This window comes from Notothenia rossii (genome assembly GCF_949606895.1).
Source record: "Notothenia rossii genome assembly, chromosome: 4".
Taxonomy (NCBI): Eukaryota; Metazoa; Chordata; class Actinopteri; order Perciformes; family Nototheniidae; genus Notothenia; species Notothenia rossii.
The window spans coordinates 25,096,709-25,110,347 of record NC_136902.1 but is presented as its reverse complement, the minus strand read 5'-3'; the positions used below and the strand labels follow the sequence as shown (position 1 = coordinate 25,110,347).

Genomic DNA, 13,639 nt, shown 5'->3' with positions numbered 1-13,639 from the left:
GAGATTAAACGCATATTAAAAACAAACATAAGAGGACATTATTTAGCATTTTCTCTGTATTGCCACATTACCCAATAGCTGACTATTACTCCTGATGTTTCAACACTTTCTTCTTCCTTGCAGTAATAATGTTTTTTAAAATAAACTATTATAGTCCACTTCCCCGCATTTTAGTTTCCATCTGATGGATTTATGACGAATAAGTGCACATGGTCTTATTGGTGGGAGTGGGATCCATCCATCGCAGTATGTCAATCTCAGATCAAACCCACTGTTGGTTTTGAACAATAGCACAGGACTAAAAATTAACTCGAACTAATTGTCATTGCTGAAAGGGAACCGACAATGAGTGGATATTCAAATCCACTCAAACATGAATTAATTTAGTCATTGACTAGTCTACTTGTTTATGAGGAAATCTGTATTCTCAAAGTCAGGACTATTTCAATATGTATTGTGATATAATATCCCCCTGACACACATTCCAACAAGGACCAAAAGTATAAGCATTTTACGTTAATTGTCAAACTTTTCTCCATAATTATAATTAAAGTAGAATTCGGAAAAAAGTTTAGGGAAATAGGAGGTCAGCTCGCTCAGCATCAGCATCCCTGAAGGGCGAGAGTCCTGTAATCTGTGCATTCAAAATAAGTCATTAAAGGCAGGTCCCATATGGCCACCAAACGCAAAGGGCCTCAACCTAAAATGCGTTTTGTTTTTGCTTTCAGCACAAAAACAAGGACCGGTTGCTGGCCAACCTTTTTCCCAGGGTTTTTCCCTTTATCTGACCAAAGTGGAAAATTGAAAGGTACAAGTGAAAAGCCATGGGGCGTTCCTCCGATTTTCCTCGCTCCATATTTTGTAAAACCGAAGTATGGGTCCCCTCAGCAGAAATGCTGCCTTCATCGAGTTTAACTAAATAATTATATAGCATAAAGATATTTAAGACGTTATAGAATATAAAAATGTTGTAGAAATGTGTAAGCCTAAACGTCTTGTCATTTTATAATAATAATATAAGCTTCTGACCGTTTTAAAAAAAAAGGCTAACTTTAAGATTTGTAACGCCTTTTAATATAAATATTGTAATGACCCACAGGCAACAATTTATCAGGAGACACAAATCTTTAACTTCTCCTTAGTGGATGGATAAGAAGAAAATCCTGCGTGACAACGTGTGTGGCGAATGTTACTCTGAAATTGGTATGAAATTGTCAATTTGTTGGTGTCAGCGTTCAGCTCTCCAAACTCGCCATATGCCATGCTAAGTGGCACTATTTACCAATTCGTTCCTAGTTTCACGGTCCATCCTCCCCTTCTCCTTGCCAGGAAACTGAATAGCAACAACAAAATGGCAATTTACCCTCTGGAATTGTCACATACCCCCTGTGGCAAGGCTCTTTCCGTTTCACTTTGTGGGGTACCCGAGCTTTTTAGACCATCACAGCGTGAATCATTGACTTTCAAATGGAGGCATGAAGTGTTCGACCGTCACTTCTATCTCGGGTCAGTGTCTGGACGCCTTGCTTGTGTCCGTGACCAACTGTCAGGAAATCTGTCAAAAACAACCACAACACGTAAGCTTCTTGTCGAACGTACCTGTATTCAATCAGATGGAGAATACATGGTCGGCCTTGCAACCCAATTTGAAAGCACCTTTGATAAAAATAGATTTAGTCAAGGTTGCAACTCCATATAATACCAAAAACCAAAAACCAGAAGTACATTATTTGGCGCGAGATATCTGACACACACATTATTTGAGACAGAGTGTAATGACAGAAAAGATCGATAGAAGAGGACATCTGACAAAGGCACCACAATAAAACCTTAAGGCTTACCCTGATGCACACAAACTGATCCATCACATCTGATTGTCTGTGTAGGCACTTAAAATCTGTATTCACATTAAATTAGTGTCATGGCTGGCAATAGGGTTGTGTATCACAATGTAAATGAATTTGTAATTCATTACAGTTGATATTAGAATACTGAACAAGTGCGTAATGTAATGCTGTTTGGGCATTTTGGCTATGTGAACCAATAGGGTTAGTGCTTTGATTCTCACTGGGGTGACCTGCTTCACAGATGTCTGCTATTCATTGTACTGCAAGATATGTGTCTAGTACTTGTCACAGCTATCTTCAGGCACAGGGCTCATCTTTAACTTACACAGACATTTACTGAAAGGACATCTATTCAAACACTGAAACCAGAGGCAATACTATTACTCCGATGTATTAGTTCAATATACATTAACTGTTGAATTTCTTAATGAACAAAACTTGTATTGCATGTAATCCTATCTGCACAAAATAGGCATGAGAACCCTAAAAACATGCAGTCTCACCCCAAACCTGAATTTAATGTCAATTGGATAATTTAATCTAAATGTTTTATTTATTTATTTTTTATTTATTTATTTTTAATCCAGATTCAATTATTACAAACAGTCTTAATTGTTTTGACAATGTCTCCATACAGAACATGACTTCAATATCACAGTGGTGGAACTGTATGTAGACAGAGCAACTGTTACGTGGTGCCATCCTGTGGTAAGATGTGTTACTGCAACTTCAAAAACTTCAAAACAGAAAAATGAACTCATCATTGCTTTATTGAATCACTCACTGTCATATTCCTGCTGTACATGTATACACACACATATCTGCATAATAACAGGCACCTAAAATAAATCACTTTAATTGGATTGTTACCAAATACCTTGAGACTGATAGATAAGATAACTTCAAAATCTGTGTATTGCAATAATTTCCCTACAATAATATTTGCATCTATGTCTATAGTTAATTTTGTGACCATATTATCCTTTATATATGATGTCACTGAGAGGCTGAGTTCGGGTCTGGTGGCCTTTGTCAGACGCTCTATCAAAAAGGAATGCTAAAATCCAAAAATATGTTGAACAAAAAGCTTATTTTAAGAAAGAGAATTAACTTATAACTTGCACACATATATACTGTCTGAATAATCCAGCTGTGAAAAGGTGGCGGTCGACAACAAATACAGTGACCCTCTCTTCCACACACACACAGGTGATTATATTATGTGCCCCCATAACCAGAGAAATAATGAGTAATAATATTATAAACAAAGAGCAATGCCGAAATATAAACAATCAAAACCCTTATTAAATGAAACATCAGAAATCCCCACTTTGACAACCCTGGCTCCTTCAGTTTATGTCTCCAACACTACAGGAACATGGTCTCAGAAATAAAAGATTGCAAAGAAGTAAGTGCTGGTCTAGCAAAGTCTGTATGAAAAAACAAAACCACGTACAAACAATTTGCAAGTTAACCCTCCCAGTATACATCAACTCTTTAATAACATCTAAATAATTCAGCTACTTACATATTTTAGAACTGCTCTGTATGTTGCCAACCATCTAGGAAATGACACCACATGTCAACATCGTGTTATTTTAATGTTCAAACTTGTAAAAATAACTGTGACCAGCACTGAAAAAATTATAAAATGAGACGTATATTTGACAATTTTTTATTTAGAAAAGCTAACTTATTTTGATTGTATTTTTTGCATGTAATAAGAAAGCCACCTCAGTTTTCTGTCAGTAGAGACACATCTTTACTGAAAGCTGTTACTGGCTGATTGTTTTGGTATACTTCTGAATGAGTCCTTGGAAGTACTCATGTGTGTTTCTGTGGGATTGAAAAATCATGATGTAGCATTTTGGGAGGAAATACCACACCAGAAAGGAGTAGAGACTGGACAGTATGGCCAGAGCGTTTAGTATTGGGATGTACTTTCCATGGTAAAGCACATATTCAGTGGCAAAGGCGATCCATGTGAGGATCAGCAGGAGCAGACAGAAGGTTATTGCTTTGGCCTCATTGTAATTTTTCGGGAGGTCTTTCCCCATGTAGGAGAAAATAAAACAAAGGAAGCACAAAGACAATAGGAAAAGCACAGGACCAGCGGTGGCTTTTAGGTCAAGGTCACAACCAAGTATTATTTTGTCTGGGTACAAATCTGTGTTCTTGTTAGTCTCAGGAGGGGAACAAGTATATCCAATAAGAAGTAAGAGTGCCTGAATACAAAATGCCACAGTGATGACCAGCCATTGTCCATGATACTTCATCCACCAACTGTGGAGTTTGGGGAACTTGGCGGCTATTTTGAAGATGCAAACGATTTGAAAAGAACGCACAACGAAACAGGCGAGACAAACTGTGTAGAACAAGAGAAATGGTAAAAACCTCAGGATACAGAAGGAAGTTGTTGGTTCACCAAAGTAAAAGAACACACTTATACTACACAGACTGAGGCAGACTAAAATGAGGAAGCACATTGGTCCCCCAGCAGATCTGACAACAGGTGTGTTGTAGTTGATGGCAAAGAGAACAGATACAGCGAGTGTGAAGCCCACCAAGGCCCAGGCCCCCACCATGATCAGTATAGCCCCGGTGTCTGTGAACGGGATGTACTCCACCTCCCGCAGGTTGCATGATGTACTCCCTGCTGCAGACCATTCTGTGTCCTTACAGTAGATGCACCTGTAGGCATCCTCTGTTTTCACACGAGAGAAAGATACGTTGTCAAGTTATGGAGCACTTTTGAGAAAAAAACATCAGTTTGAAAAAGAGAGAAGTTGAATCTGTATAACATTAGTCTCCATAAGTTTTTACAAATGGTTCTACTTGAATTGGTGTGTGCAGTTCAGCGTGAACATTACATCTTTAAAATTCACTTTAAAATCAGGATGAGAAACCTGGTGCATACTTTTAGCCTTGAGAAAAACTTTTATTTTTTTATTTCTCACTAATAATGTACCTGTAATGTTGACATAACTTCCATTTGGACAGATTTTACAATCAAAGCAGCATTTGTGGGTTCCAGTATACTTTTTTGCAAATCCAACAGGGCATTCTGAGGAACACACAGAAGTAGGCGCCTGCAAAACAAATGTATTCAGCATAAAAGTAAATGAGTGCAAGAGAACGGGTAGTCATAAATAAATATAATAGATAGAGAACTGGCAGTATTTAGGCCTATACAGTGTTGTAAAACCATTAACAGGGTTTGTATTTATAGCCAAAGCCCATTTGTTCATATTTATTTAGATGTCTTAATACATTTTTGTGCACTCATCCACACACACAGCGCTACAGAAGGGAGAAATCCCAAACACATTTAAAATAAAAATGTGTAACAACATTTATAAATCAATATAAACCTTAGGAAGGGGAACATAACTTACTTCTCCATTTGTGTACCAATGAATTTTGCTGTTATTGATAAAGAAATGGACTGATCCATGAAATGTATACAAGCCAATCTCCTCTGCATCACCACTGTGGTTCCAGAAAACGACAGAATACGATCCGTAGTTAGGGTCACCATTCTCATCAAACCGAATGCTCTCATTTAAAAGAGTAAAGCTGGACTTCTTCAGCTCTTCTAGAACCTGATGTGGGGACAAAAAGTAAAAAATGACCATTACTTCCATGTTTAAACCAAAACCATATGAGATGTATTTTAAATAGGCGTTTGACAACATGTCTGTGGATGAATGAACTGCAATGTAAAGCTCCTTATAAATATTTGTCATTTCATTTGAAAGAGTAAAGAGTCTAACTACAGATTTATGGGTACTGTAATAAACAAAAATATTTGCAAATACAACTCTCAACTAAATAAATTAAAGTGAGTAACACAATGATATTGGCCTGGTCGTGATCCATATGAGAGATATAAAAATTGCTTTGAATTAATTTATTGAGAGTTACTATGATAATGGTGACAGTGTGTGGATCCACAGCCTGGTTTTTAACTGTTCGATTGATAACAATCTGGTTCAAAGATGTGTTTACAATTTATATATATGAAAACAATGCAGACTTATAATATGTTAGTTTATTAAAGGGATTCTTACATTAAAGACATTTGAAATATAACTGAGCGAAATCTGAATAAAGTTATTTGTATACTTACCATGTGTGGCAAGACTGTAATATTGTCATTACATCTGCCAGATCCACATTGCAAGGCATTGTGTAAGGCATGAGCGATGGCATACACAGCAGTGTAAACAGGAAAATTAAAAGATGGGTCTGCAGCAACGACATCTTCTGTGCTCAGACTGCTGTGGTTGAAAAACTGATTACAATGTATATTTTGTGATGCATTTTCACAATAAGTCTGTCTTCTTGAAGAATAGATAAAATCATTGACACCAGGTACTTTCACTGCTTGTTCTGAAATCCCAATTACAGTTCCAATATTTCTGATTCCTTTTATCTTTGGGAGATTCTTGTTTAAGGACCATTCCTCATCTGCGATCCACACTTTGTTGGTGAAATTCAGTTGTATTGCCGACTCAATGAGAGCCTCAGCAGTCCAATCTGGAGCAAAAACAATAATGGTGTTTATTTTCTGTCGCTCTATCTGTTTAAATGTTTGGGAGTGGTCTGTATATTTATTCAGGCCTTTGTTGTATGCCAGGCAGATTTCAGTATCCTTAATCTTCTTCCTGAATAACGCCAGGCCATCTTTGCCATAATCATCATCACTGTTTAGAAAAGCAACCCAACGCCAGTTGAAGTGCTTCAAAATGTTCACAATCCCTTCTATGGCGATTTTGTTGGAATGCACTGTTCGTAGAAAAGACGGAAAATTCTCTTTTTTTGAAAAGACAGAACTAGAAGCTGCATAACTGACCTGTTAAAAGAGTAAGAAAACGTATTTCTCAGTGACACATCAATATTTCATCTGATTTTACTATAACCTGATAAGAATTCATATACATTTGGACAAAAACATTTTAACACTAATGTGTAGGTTTACCATAGGTATGAGATCCTTCATAAAGAGTGGGGCTACACTGAGGACCTGGGTGCTTCTATAAGGACCGACCACTCCCAGTATTCTGGAAAGATTGTTATGTGGTTCATCCCATGGTTGGACCAAGTTGTTGACTGAGAGGAGTTTCATAACATCTGGAAAGCTCTGTGTAGAGGAACAGTGATCAAATATCTCATAGCCAAGAGATACGTTTGGTAAAAGGTTGGTAGAGTTATTGATTTCATCTACAGCAAATCTCATCACCTGAAACCTCCGATAACTTGGGAGTAGGAAGGGATGACTGTGAAGTACAACAAGAAATTAGCTTCAGAATCTCCTATTTGCAACATTTGTGGCTCCATGCTTCAAACATGACTCTTTGAAAGGTTCAAAGCACATTATTATTTTTGGATATGAATGGATTTCATGGAACATGCACCAAGATGGGAAATTATTTTGCGCAGCAACTTTAATAATATAGTACTTACCTGGATGGGGATAGTGTTTTAGCTACTGGCTGTATCTATTTAACTGAAGTTAAAGCAATGCCCTAAATGTGTAATATTGAAATATGTAACACAAAGTATTCTTTATTAGTTTTAACTTTAGGAGACAGCAACTCAAATTAATATTAGGACTCACCTGGAGCAATAGATGGCTTCTGGTCTGTCACGAAGCGGGGGGTCACTATGATGAATATCAAAAAGTCCACCCAACAAATAATCTCCCTCCAACTGAAACTCTGAGGCAGTGCATTGGGCCAAGGCATGTAGAAATGTTCCCAGGAGACACAGAGAAACTAGAAAATGTTTCATTGTTGTAATTTTCTTCCTCCAATTTGTAGTTGTTGTCGTTTCAACCAATGTGATGTGAACACTGATGGGATTTGTCTCTTCCTTTTTATAAAGTAATCAGACACTGTGTGGATGGTTTTCAGCCACTGTGATAATTTCCATACATGTGGGGAATGCTTACTTATAAATGGTCCGAGGAAGATTCACAAATCAGTATGCAAAAACAGTCTCAAATGCTGCTCCACAGTCTATGATGAAGCTAGTTTGAATTTTCTTCTGTGCGACAGATAGTAGGATGACAGAAACAATTGCAAACAACTTAAAATATCCATATATAAAATATTTAAAGGGGACCTATCATGCAAAATGCACCTTTGTACGTCTTTTATACATGAATATGTGTCCCCGGTGTGTCAGGGAACTCACAAAGAGTCAGACAACACAACCCTCTCTCTTTTCCTCAATACCCAAATCTCTTAAAAAGGGGCTGCAACAGATCTGATACATACTGATCCAGATTTGAACACTTTTCTGACGTCAGGACAGTGGCGCTACGGCTATTGGGCCAACTCCACCAACCAGGAGGAGACAGCCACGGACATTGCCGTTCGAAAGCGCTGGAGACGCTGTAGTACATATTTCAGGCCACTAGATGGTGCTGTTCTCACTGAATCCGAGCATGAAAGGCAGTGTTAAATTGAGCGAAATGAGGAATGGATAAAATGCATGATCTGTTTGGTATAAAACGAAAAAATAAAACGTATAAATATACCTTATATAGGTATGGCCCTACAATATATTATTCAAATATAGCATGATAGGTCCACTTTAAGCAAACATTCTCCATACCAACCAATGGTTACAAGGACTAACATTACTTTGGCCCTTGATGTTAGATCATAGTATCAATCAATCAATCAATGTTTATTTATATAGTGTAGTGCCGATGAAAGGGAGTCGGAGGCGGTATGTTGAGAATGGAGTTCCACTCTTTATTATCAGTTAACATGAAGAAGGTAAATACACGTCTGCTCAGTATGACATGCTAGGCAGGAATGATGAGCTAAAGCTAAGTGTTCCCACTAAAGGGTCTGTGTGGCAACACAATACAAAAGGTGAATTATGGTCCAACATGGTGTCACCACACAAGCCCCCCCGGAATTCACGTGTAAACAAAATCCGTATGGCGGGGAGGAACAACCCGCCTACCCCCAGGAGACCTGCGCACCGGAGTCGGTACAGCGACTTCCGCCTGTGCGGCCCCTGTCAGAGGAGGGACCGGAACAACAGGTCCACGCTCCCTGACAGGAATCAAAGCCGGGGGGCGGCCCCGTCTCGGCGGTCGAGCCAGCACCACCGGCTGGTCCACGTCCAAGTGAGCAGCCTTCACCCGGTCAACTGAGACGTGCTCAGCCTTGCCGCCCATGTCGACCACCAGGTGTTTGTCACCGTGTTCCAAAACCCGGAAAGGTCCATCGTAAGGGGGCTGCAGGGGGCCTCTGTGTGCGTTGTGACGGATGAAAACGTGCCCAGCCGAGCATAGCTCCGCGGGAACTTGAGACCTTGGCGCACCTTGCTGAGTAGTCGGAACTGGAGCGAAAGCGTACGCTGCCTCTCGTAGGAAAACCCGCTGGGCCGTGGCAGACCAGGGAGCCGATGCATTTGGGAGAAACCATCTCCGCTGTAGAGCACTGCAGATCTTCCTTCCTGCCGTACACCACGTCCTCCAAACACAACCCAGTGCTCTCCAGTTTCAGAGCCTGGACGCCGGGGTCAGCGACCTGGTCCGCCGCCATGCGATTATAATCCAGACCCAACTGGACGGCACCGATGACGACCCTGGAGAGAACCAGGTTCTACTTGCCAGTCTTGGTGTCTGTAGTGAACTCTGATATGTAGGACAGCTTCCGCTGCTGACGTGCCGACCAAGGCTCCGCCACTTTTGACATGGCGAAAGTGAGCGGCTTGTGGTCGACAAACGCCGTAAATTCCCGGCCTTCCAGCATGAAATGGAAGTGCTGCATGGCCAGCGAAAGACCCAGGAGCTCACGGTCAAAGGCAATGTACCTGCGTTCTCTGGGCGTCAGCTGGCGGCTGAAAAAGGCGAGCGGTTGCCAAGCGCCCTCCACCCACTGCTCTTGCACTGCGCAGACCGCGTAGTCCGACACGTCCGTGGTGATGGAGATGGGAGCCATAGATGATGGGTGTGCCAGGAAAGCCGACTGAGCCAACGCGGTCTTGACGTCAGCAAAAGCGACGTCTTGCCTTTCCACGCTTCATACAGCGGCCGCATGATGTGTGCGGCATACCATCTTAGCACCAGAGAAGCTAGGCGGGAACTTGAGGTGCATGTCAACAATAAACGTCTGGAGGTCCAGCAAGCCCTGAAGTACCTCGGTGTGCGTCTGGATCGGTGTTACGTCCCAACTAGGGGAAGAGGAATGCAACACACACCAGTATGTAATTGGTATTAATTATAAGCGTTTATTTAAAACAGCTGTAAACAAAATAGCAGGCAAGCAGCCTGAAACAAACAAAAGGGCCAAAAGGGCACCGGTTGACAAATAACCAAACAAAAGGAGGACTCTAAGAAAGGAGTCTAAAGACACACAGGGAAAATAAATACTAATATACTAAATAAAGAATTAAACAAAACCTCACTTTGAAAGTGGTACAACTAACCAACGAATCAATACAAAACACAGCTAAACTAAAGGCAACCGTCACAGAATCCTAACCTACTCTAAACACTAACTAAGCTACTCTACACTCTAACTAATCACACACGTTTTAACCCCAGAACAAAGAGCAAGTAGCGAGAGGCATCTGTCCCCATACAGAGCCTCCAGAATGATGATTGTCCCCAAGCTTTGTAATAATCTCCAGCAGGTTTGCGCCGGCTGTGCGCTGCGATCGGAGTGCGTCGGGCCCTGTGTGCTCCAATCGCAATCTTCAGGGGCGGAACAGGAGATGGCAGCCAATGCCGGGAGGGCAACCGCACAGCTCATTTACATAAAACACACACAGCTGAAAACACTCAGACGACCAGGAAGGCAGTAGCCGTAACACTCTCCCCCTTAAGACACACACCCACAGGTTTTGTGAACCTAAGCACACTAACGAAATTCCTAATAACACACATTCATCACAAACTCAATCTGACACACTAACATCTCAAACTCAACCTGGGCAAGCATCGGCCAACACATTCTCTGAACCCTTTAATGACGGGTGTCTACTGCTGTAGTCCCGCACAATCAGAGCCCATTGCAGGAGACGCTGATTGGGCGTGGACACGCTAGGGCAGAATATAAAGGGATCGTAACAGCTAAACACCACAATTGGCCAAAGGCTGGGTCCAACATGAATCTTAAAATGTTGTAGAGCCAACACCAACACTAAGATCCGATGAACTACCTGACGCTCTCTGGTTACCGGGAGTGTCGAGAAGTCTAGAGGCTTGTCTGAGCCGGCGTTTTGCACTGGTCTCATGACATCCTCACGAGGAGGAGGGGGAGCCACAATTTCTGGCTTCTCCTCAGACACTGCTTTATCTGAAGGCACAGGCACAATCACAGGATCACACAATGGCACATCAGGGTCACGTTTACTTGCCTGTGCGCGTGCGTGTGTAGCCAGAAAAATGCCTTTAGGCGGGGATATTTTCTGCCGCTGTTCCTTGCGCTTCAGCGCTGCACAGTTGGCGATGACATGTCCAGGTTTGTGACAGTAAAAACACTCTCTCTCTTCTCTGTTCACGTTACACACATTTGCTGGCTGAGTAAATGGTGCGGCTGACACACGGCGGGATCTCTCCGTAGAGACAGGGGAAAACACAGTTTTATGCATCAGCACATACTCATCAGCTAACACAGCGGCAGCAGAGAGAGAGTTTACCCTTTGTTTGTTCACGTACTCAGCAATGCGATCAGGCAAACACTTCTTAAACTCCTCCAACATGATCAATTCTCTCAGAGAAGAATAATCGGTAGCATTACATGAAGCAATCCACTTAGCAAAACACATTCCCTTTTTCCTAGCGAACTCTACGTGCGTTTGATCAGGACTCTTCCTATAGTGTCTAAACTTTTGCCGGTAAGCTTCAGGAACTAACTCATACACTCTGAGGATGGCAACCTTTACTGAGTCATACTGCAGGCTGTCCTCTAACGTGAGAGCCACAACTGCTTCCCGAGCTTTTCCATGTAATTTGCACGTTACCATCAGAGCCCAAACTTCAACCGGCCACCGCAATGCTGTAGCAATGCTCTCGAATGCGCTAAAATAGGCATCCACCTCAGTCTCACAGAATGTTGGCACTAGCGAAATGTTGTTACTCACGTCAAAGGCAGGTGGAGGAGGTGGAGATGGCAAGTTTCTTCCGGCAGAGTCGAAAGCACCGGATGCGCGCAGTTGGGAGTCTAGTTCCAGCTGACGCATCCGGATCTGGACTTCCTTATCTGCCTCGATTTTCTTTACCTCCAACTGAAACTGATACTGCCTGTCTTGCTCCTTGTCTTTTTCCTCTAACTGAAGTTGCCTGTCTTGTTGCCTGTCTTTTGCTTCCAACTGAAGTCGGGCGAGACGGACTTTAAGTTTATTCCCTTCCCGGGGATCAGGACTACCAGGAGACGGTGGACTATAGCGAGGCGGCGCAGACGGTGCTTTACACTGCTCGCTCCCCTCGCTGTCACTACCCTCTCCTTTAGCACGGTCATTTGGCACAGTGAGCTCAGCTTTTGCAGGCAGCACCAGAAAACCCCTTTCTACCAACTCATCCACCACCAGAGCCTTTAACTCTTTTTTTTAACATCTGTTTAGCCACTGGGAGACCGAAATGTTGCGCTATCTCATATAAGTCATCTCTACGACACTGAACTAACTGCTCATGAGAAGGACAGACCAAAAACGACTCCAAATCAAAAGTTGCCATACTCAGCTAAAACTGCACACAAACCTTACCAAATGTTTTTAGCTGTACACAACCACTTATAACCCCAGGAAAGTAGTTAATATCCCGGACGAGCCCCCATGTATGTTACGTCCCAAGTAGGGGAAGAGGAATGCAACACACACCAGTATGTAATTGGTATTAATTATAAGCGTTTATTTAAAACAGCTGTAAACAAAATAGCAGGCAAGCAGCCTGAAACAAACAAAAGGGCCAAAAGGGCACCGGTTGACAAATAACCAAACAAAAGGAGGACTCTAAGAAAGGAGTCTAAAGACATACAGGGAAAATAAATACTAATATACTAAATAAAGAATGAAACAAAACCTCACTTTGAAAGTGGTACAACTAACCAACAAATCAATACAAAACACAGCTAAACTAAAGGCAACCGTCACAGAATCCTAACCTACTCTAAACACTAACTAAGCTACTCTAAACACTAACTAAGCTACTCTACACTCTAACTAATCACACACGTTTTAACCCCAGAACAAAGAGCAAGTAGCGAGAGGCATCTGTCCCCATACAGAGCCTCCAGAATGATGATTGTCCCCAAGCTTTGTAATAATCTCCAGCAGGTGTGCGCCGGCTGTGCGCTGCGATTGGAGTGCGTCGGGCCCGGTGTGCTCCAATCGCAATCTTCAGGGGCGGACCAGGAGATGGCAGCCAATGCCGGGAGGGCAACCGCACAGCTCATTTACATAAAACACACACAGCTGAAAACACTCAGACGACCAGGAAGGCAGCAGCCGTAACAATCGGACAATTCAAACAACACCTTGAAGAAGTCAAGGCCAAGGTAACAATAAGGGTCGCACTGATCCGACGCCTCGCTGGAACAGCCTGGGGAGCCTGCGCTAAGACGCTGCAAATATCGACCCAAGCCCAGGGGCCGTATTCACAAAGCATTTTATCTTACCGCTAGGAGTGCTCCTAACTCGCGCTAAAACATTTTACGTAGGAGTTTTTTCTTAAAAGTTATTCACAAAGCCGCTGAGACCTACTCATACTAAGGATAAATCACTAAGAGTGAACTAAGAGTGACGCGCCGTTGCTATGGATTACG

General features: G+C 42.0%; 3 protein-coding genes across 3 annotated transcripts; all 3 read right to left on the bottom strand.

The window, feature by feature from the left end:
• Positions 1–3,038: 3,038 nt before the first annotated feature.
• Positions 3,039–5,593, bottom strand: LOC307038107 (taste receptor type 1 member 1-like; the record flags this gene model as incomplete). The annotated part of the gene is made up of 3 exons (XM_079679404.1): positions 3,039–4,551; positions 4,816–4,936; positions 5,243–5,593. 3 exons carry the CDS (start codon positions 5,591–5,593, stop codon positions 3,623–3,625), a joined length of 1,401 nt encoding a protein of 466 aa, XP_079535530.1. The 3' UTR covers positions 3,039–3,622.
• Positions 5,594–5,913: 320 nt separating this feature from the next.
• On the bottom strand, positions 5,914–9,415 carry LOC307034747 (taste receptor type 1 member 2-like; the record flags this gene model as incomplete). The annotated part of the gene is made up of 4 exons (XM_079673628.1): positions 5,914–6,702; positions 6,829–6,959; positions 8,829–9,118; positions 9,192–9,415. 4 exons carry the CDS (start codon positions 9,413–9,415, stop codon positions 5,914–5,916), a joined length of 1,434 nt encoding a protein of 477 aa, XP_079529754.1.
• Positions 8,577–12,971, bottom strand: LOC307038290 (uncharacterized protein). Its single transcript, XM_079679677.1, has 2 exons — positions 11,037–12,971; positions 8,577–10,046 (listed from the first exon to the last, which is right to left on the bottom strand). The coding sequence occupies exons 1-2, from the start codon at positions 12,057–12,059 to the stop codon at positions 9,972–9,974; spliced, it is 1,098 nt and encodes a 365-aa protein (XP_079535803.1). The 5' UTR covers positions 12,060–12,971; the 3' UTR covers positions 8,577–9,971.
• Between the last annotated feature and the right edge of the window lie 668 nt (positions 12,972–13,639).

Coding starts and splice junctions, on each gene's coding strand:
- LOC307038290 (XM_079679677.1), bottom strand. CDS start 12,059: ATGCGTCAGCTGGAACTAGACTCCCAACTGCGCGCATCCGGTGCTTTC. Junction 10,047..11,036: donor CGGTAACCAGAGAGCGTCAG/GTAGTTCATCGG, acceptor CTCTTCCCCTAG/TTGGGACGTAACACCGATCC.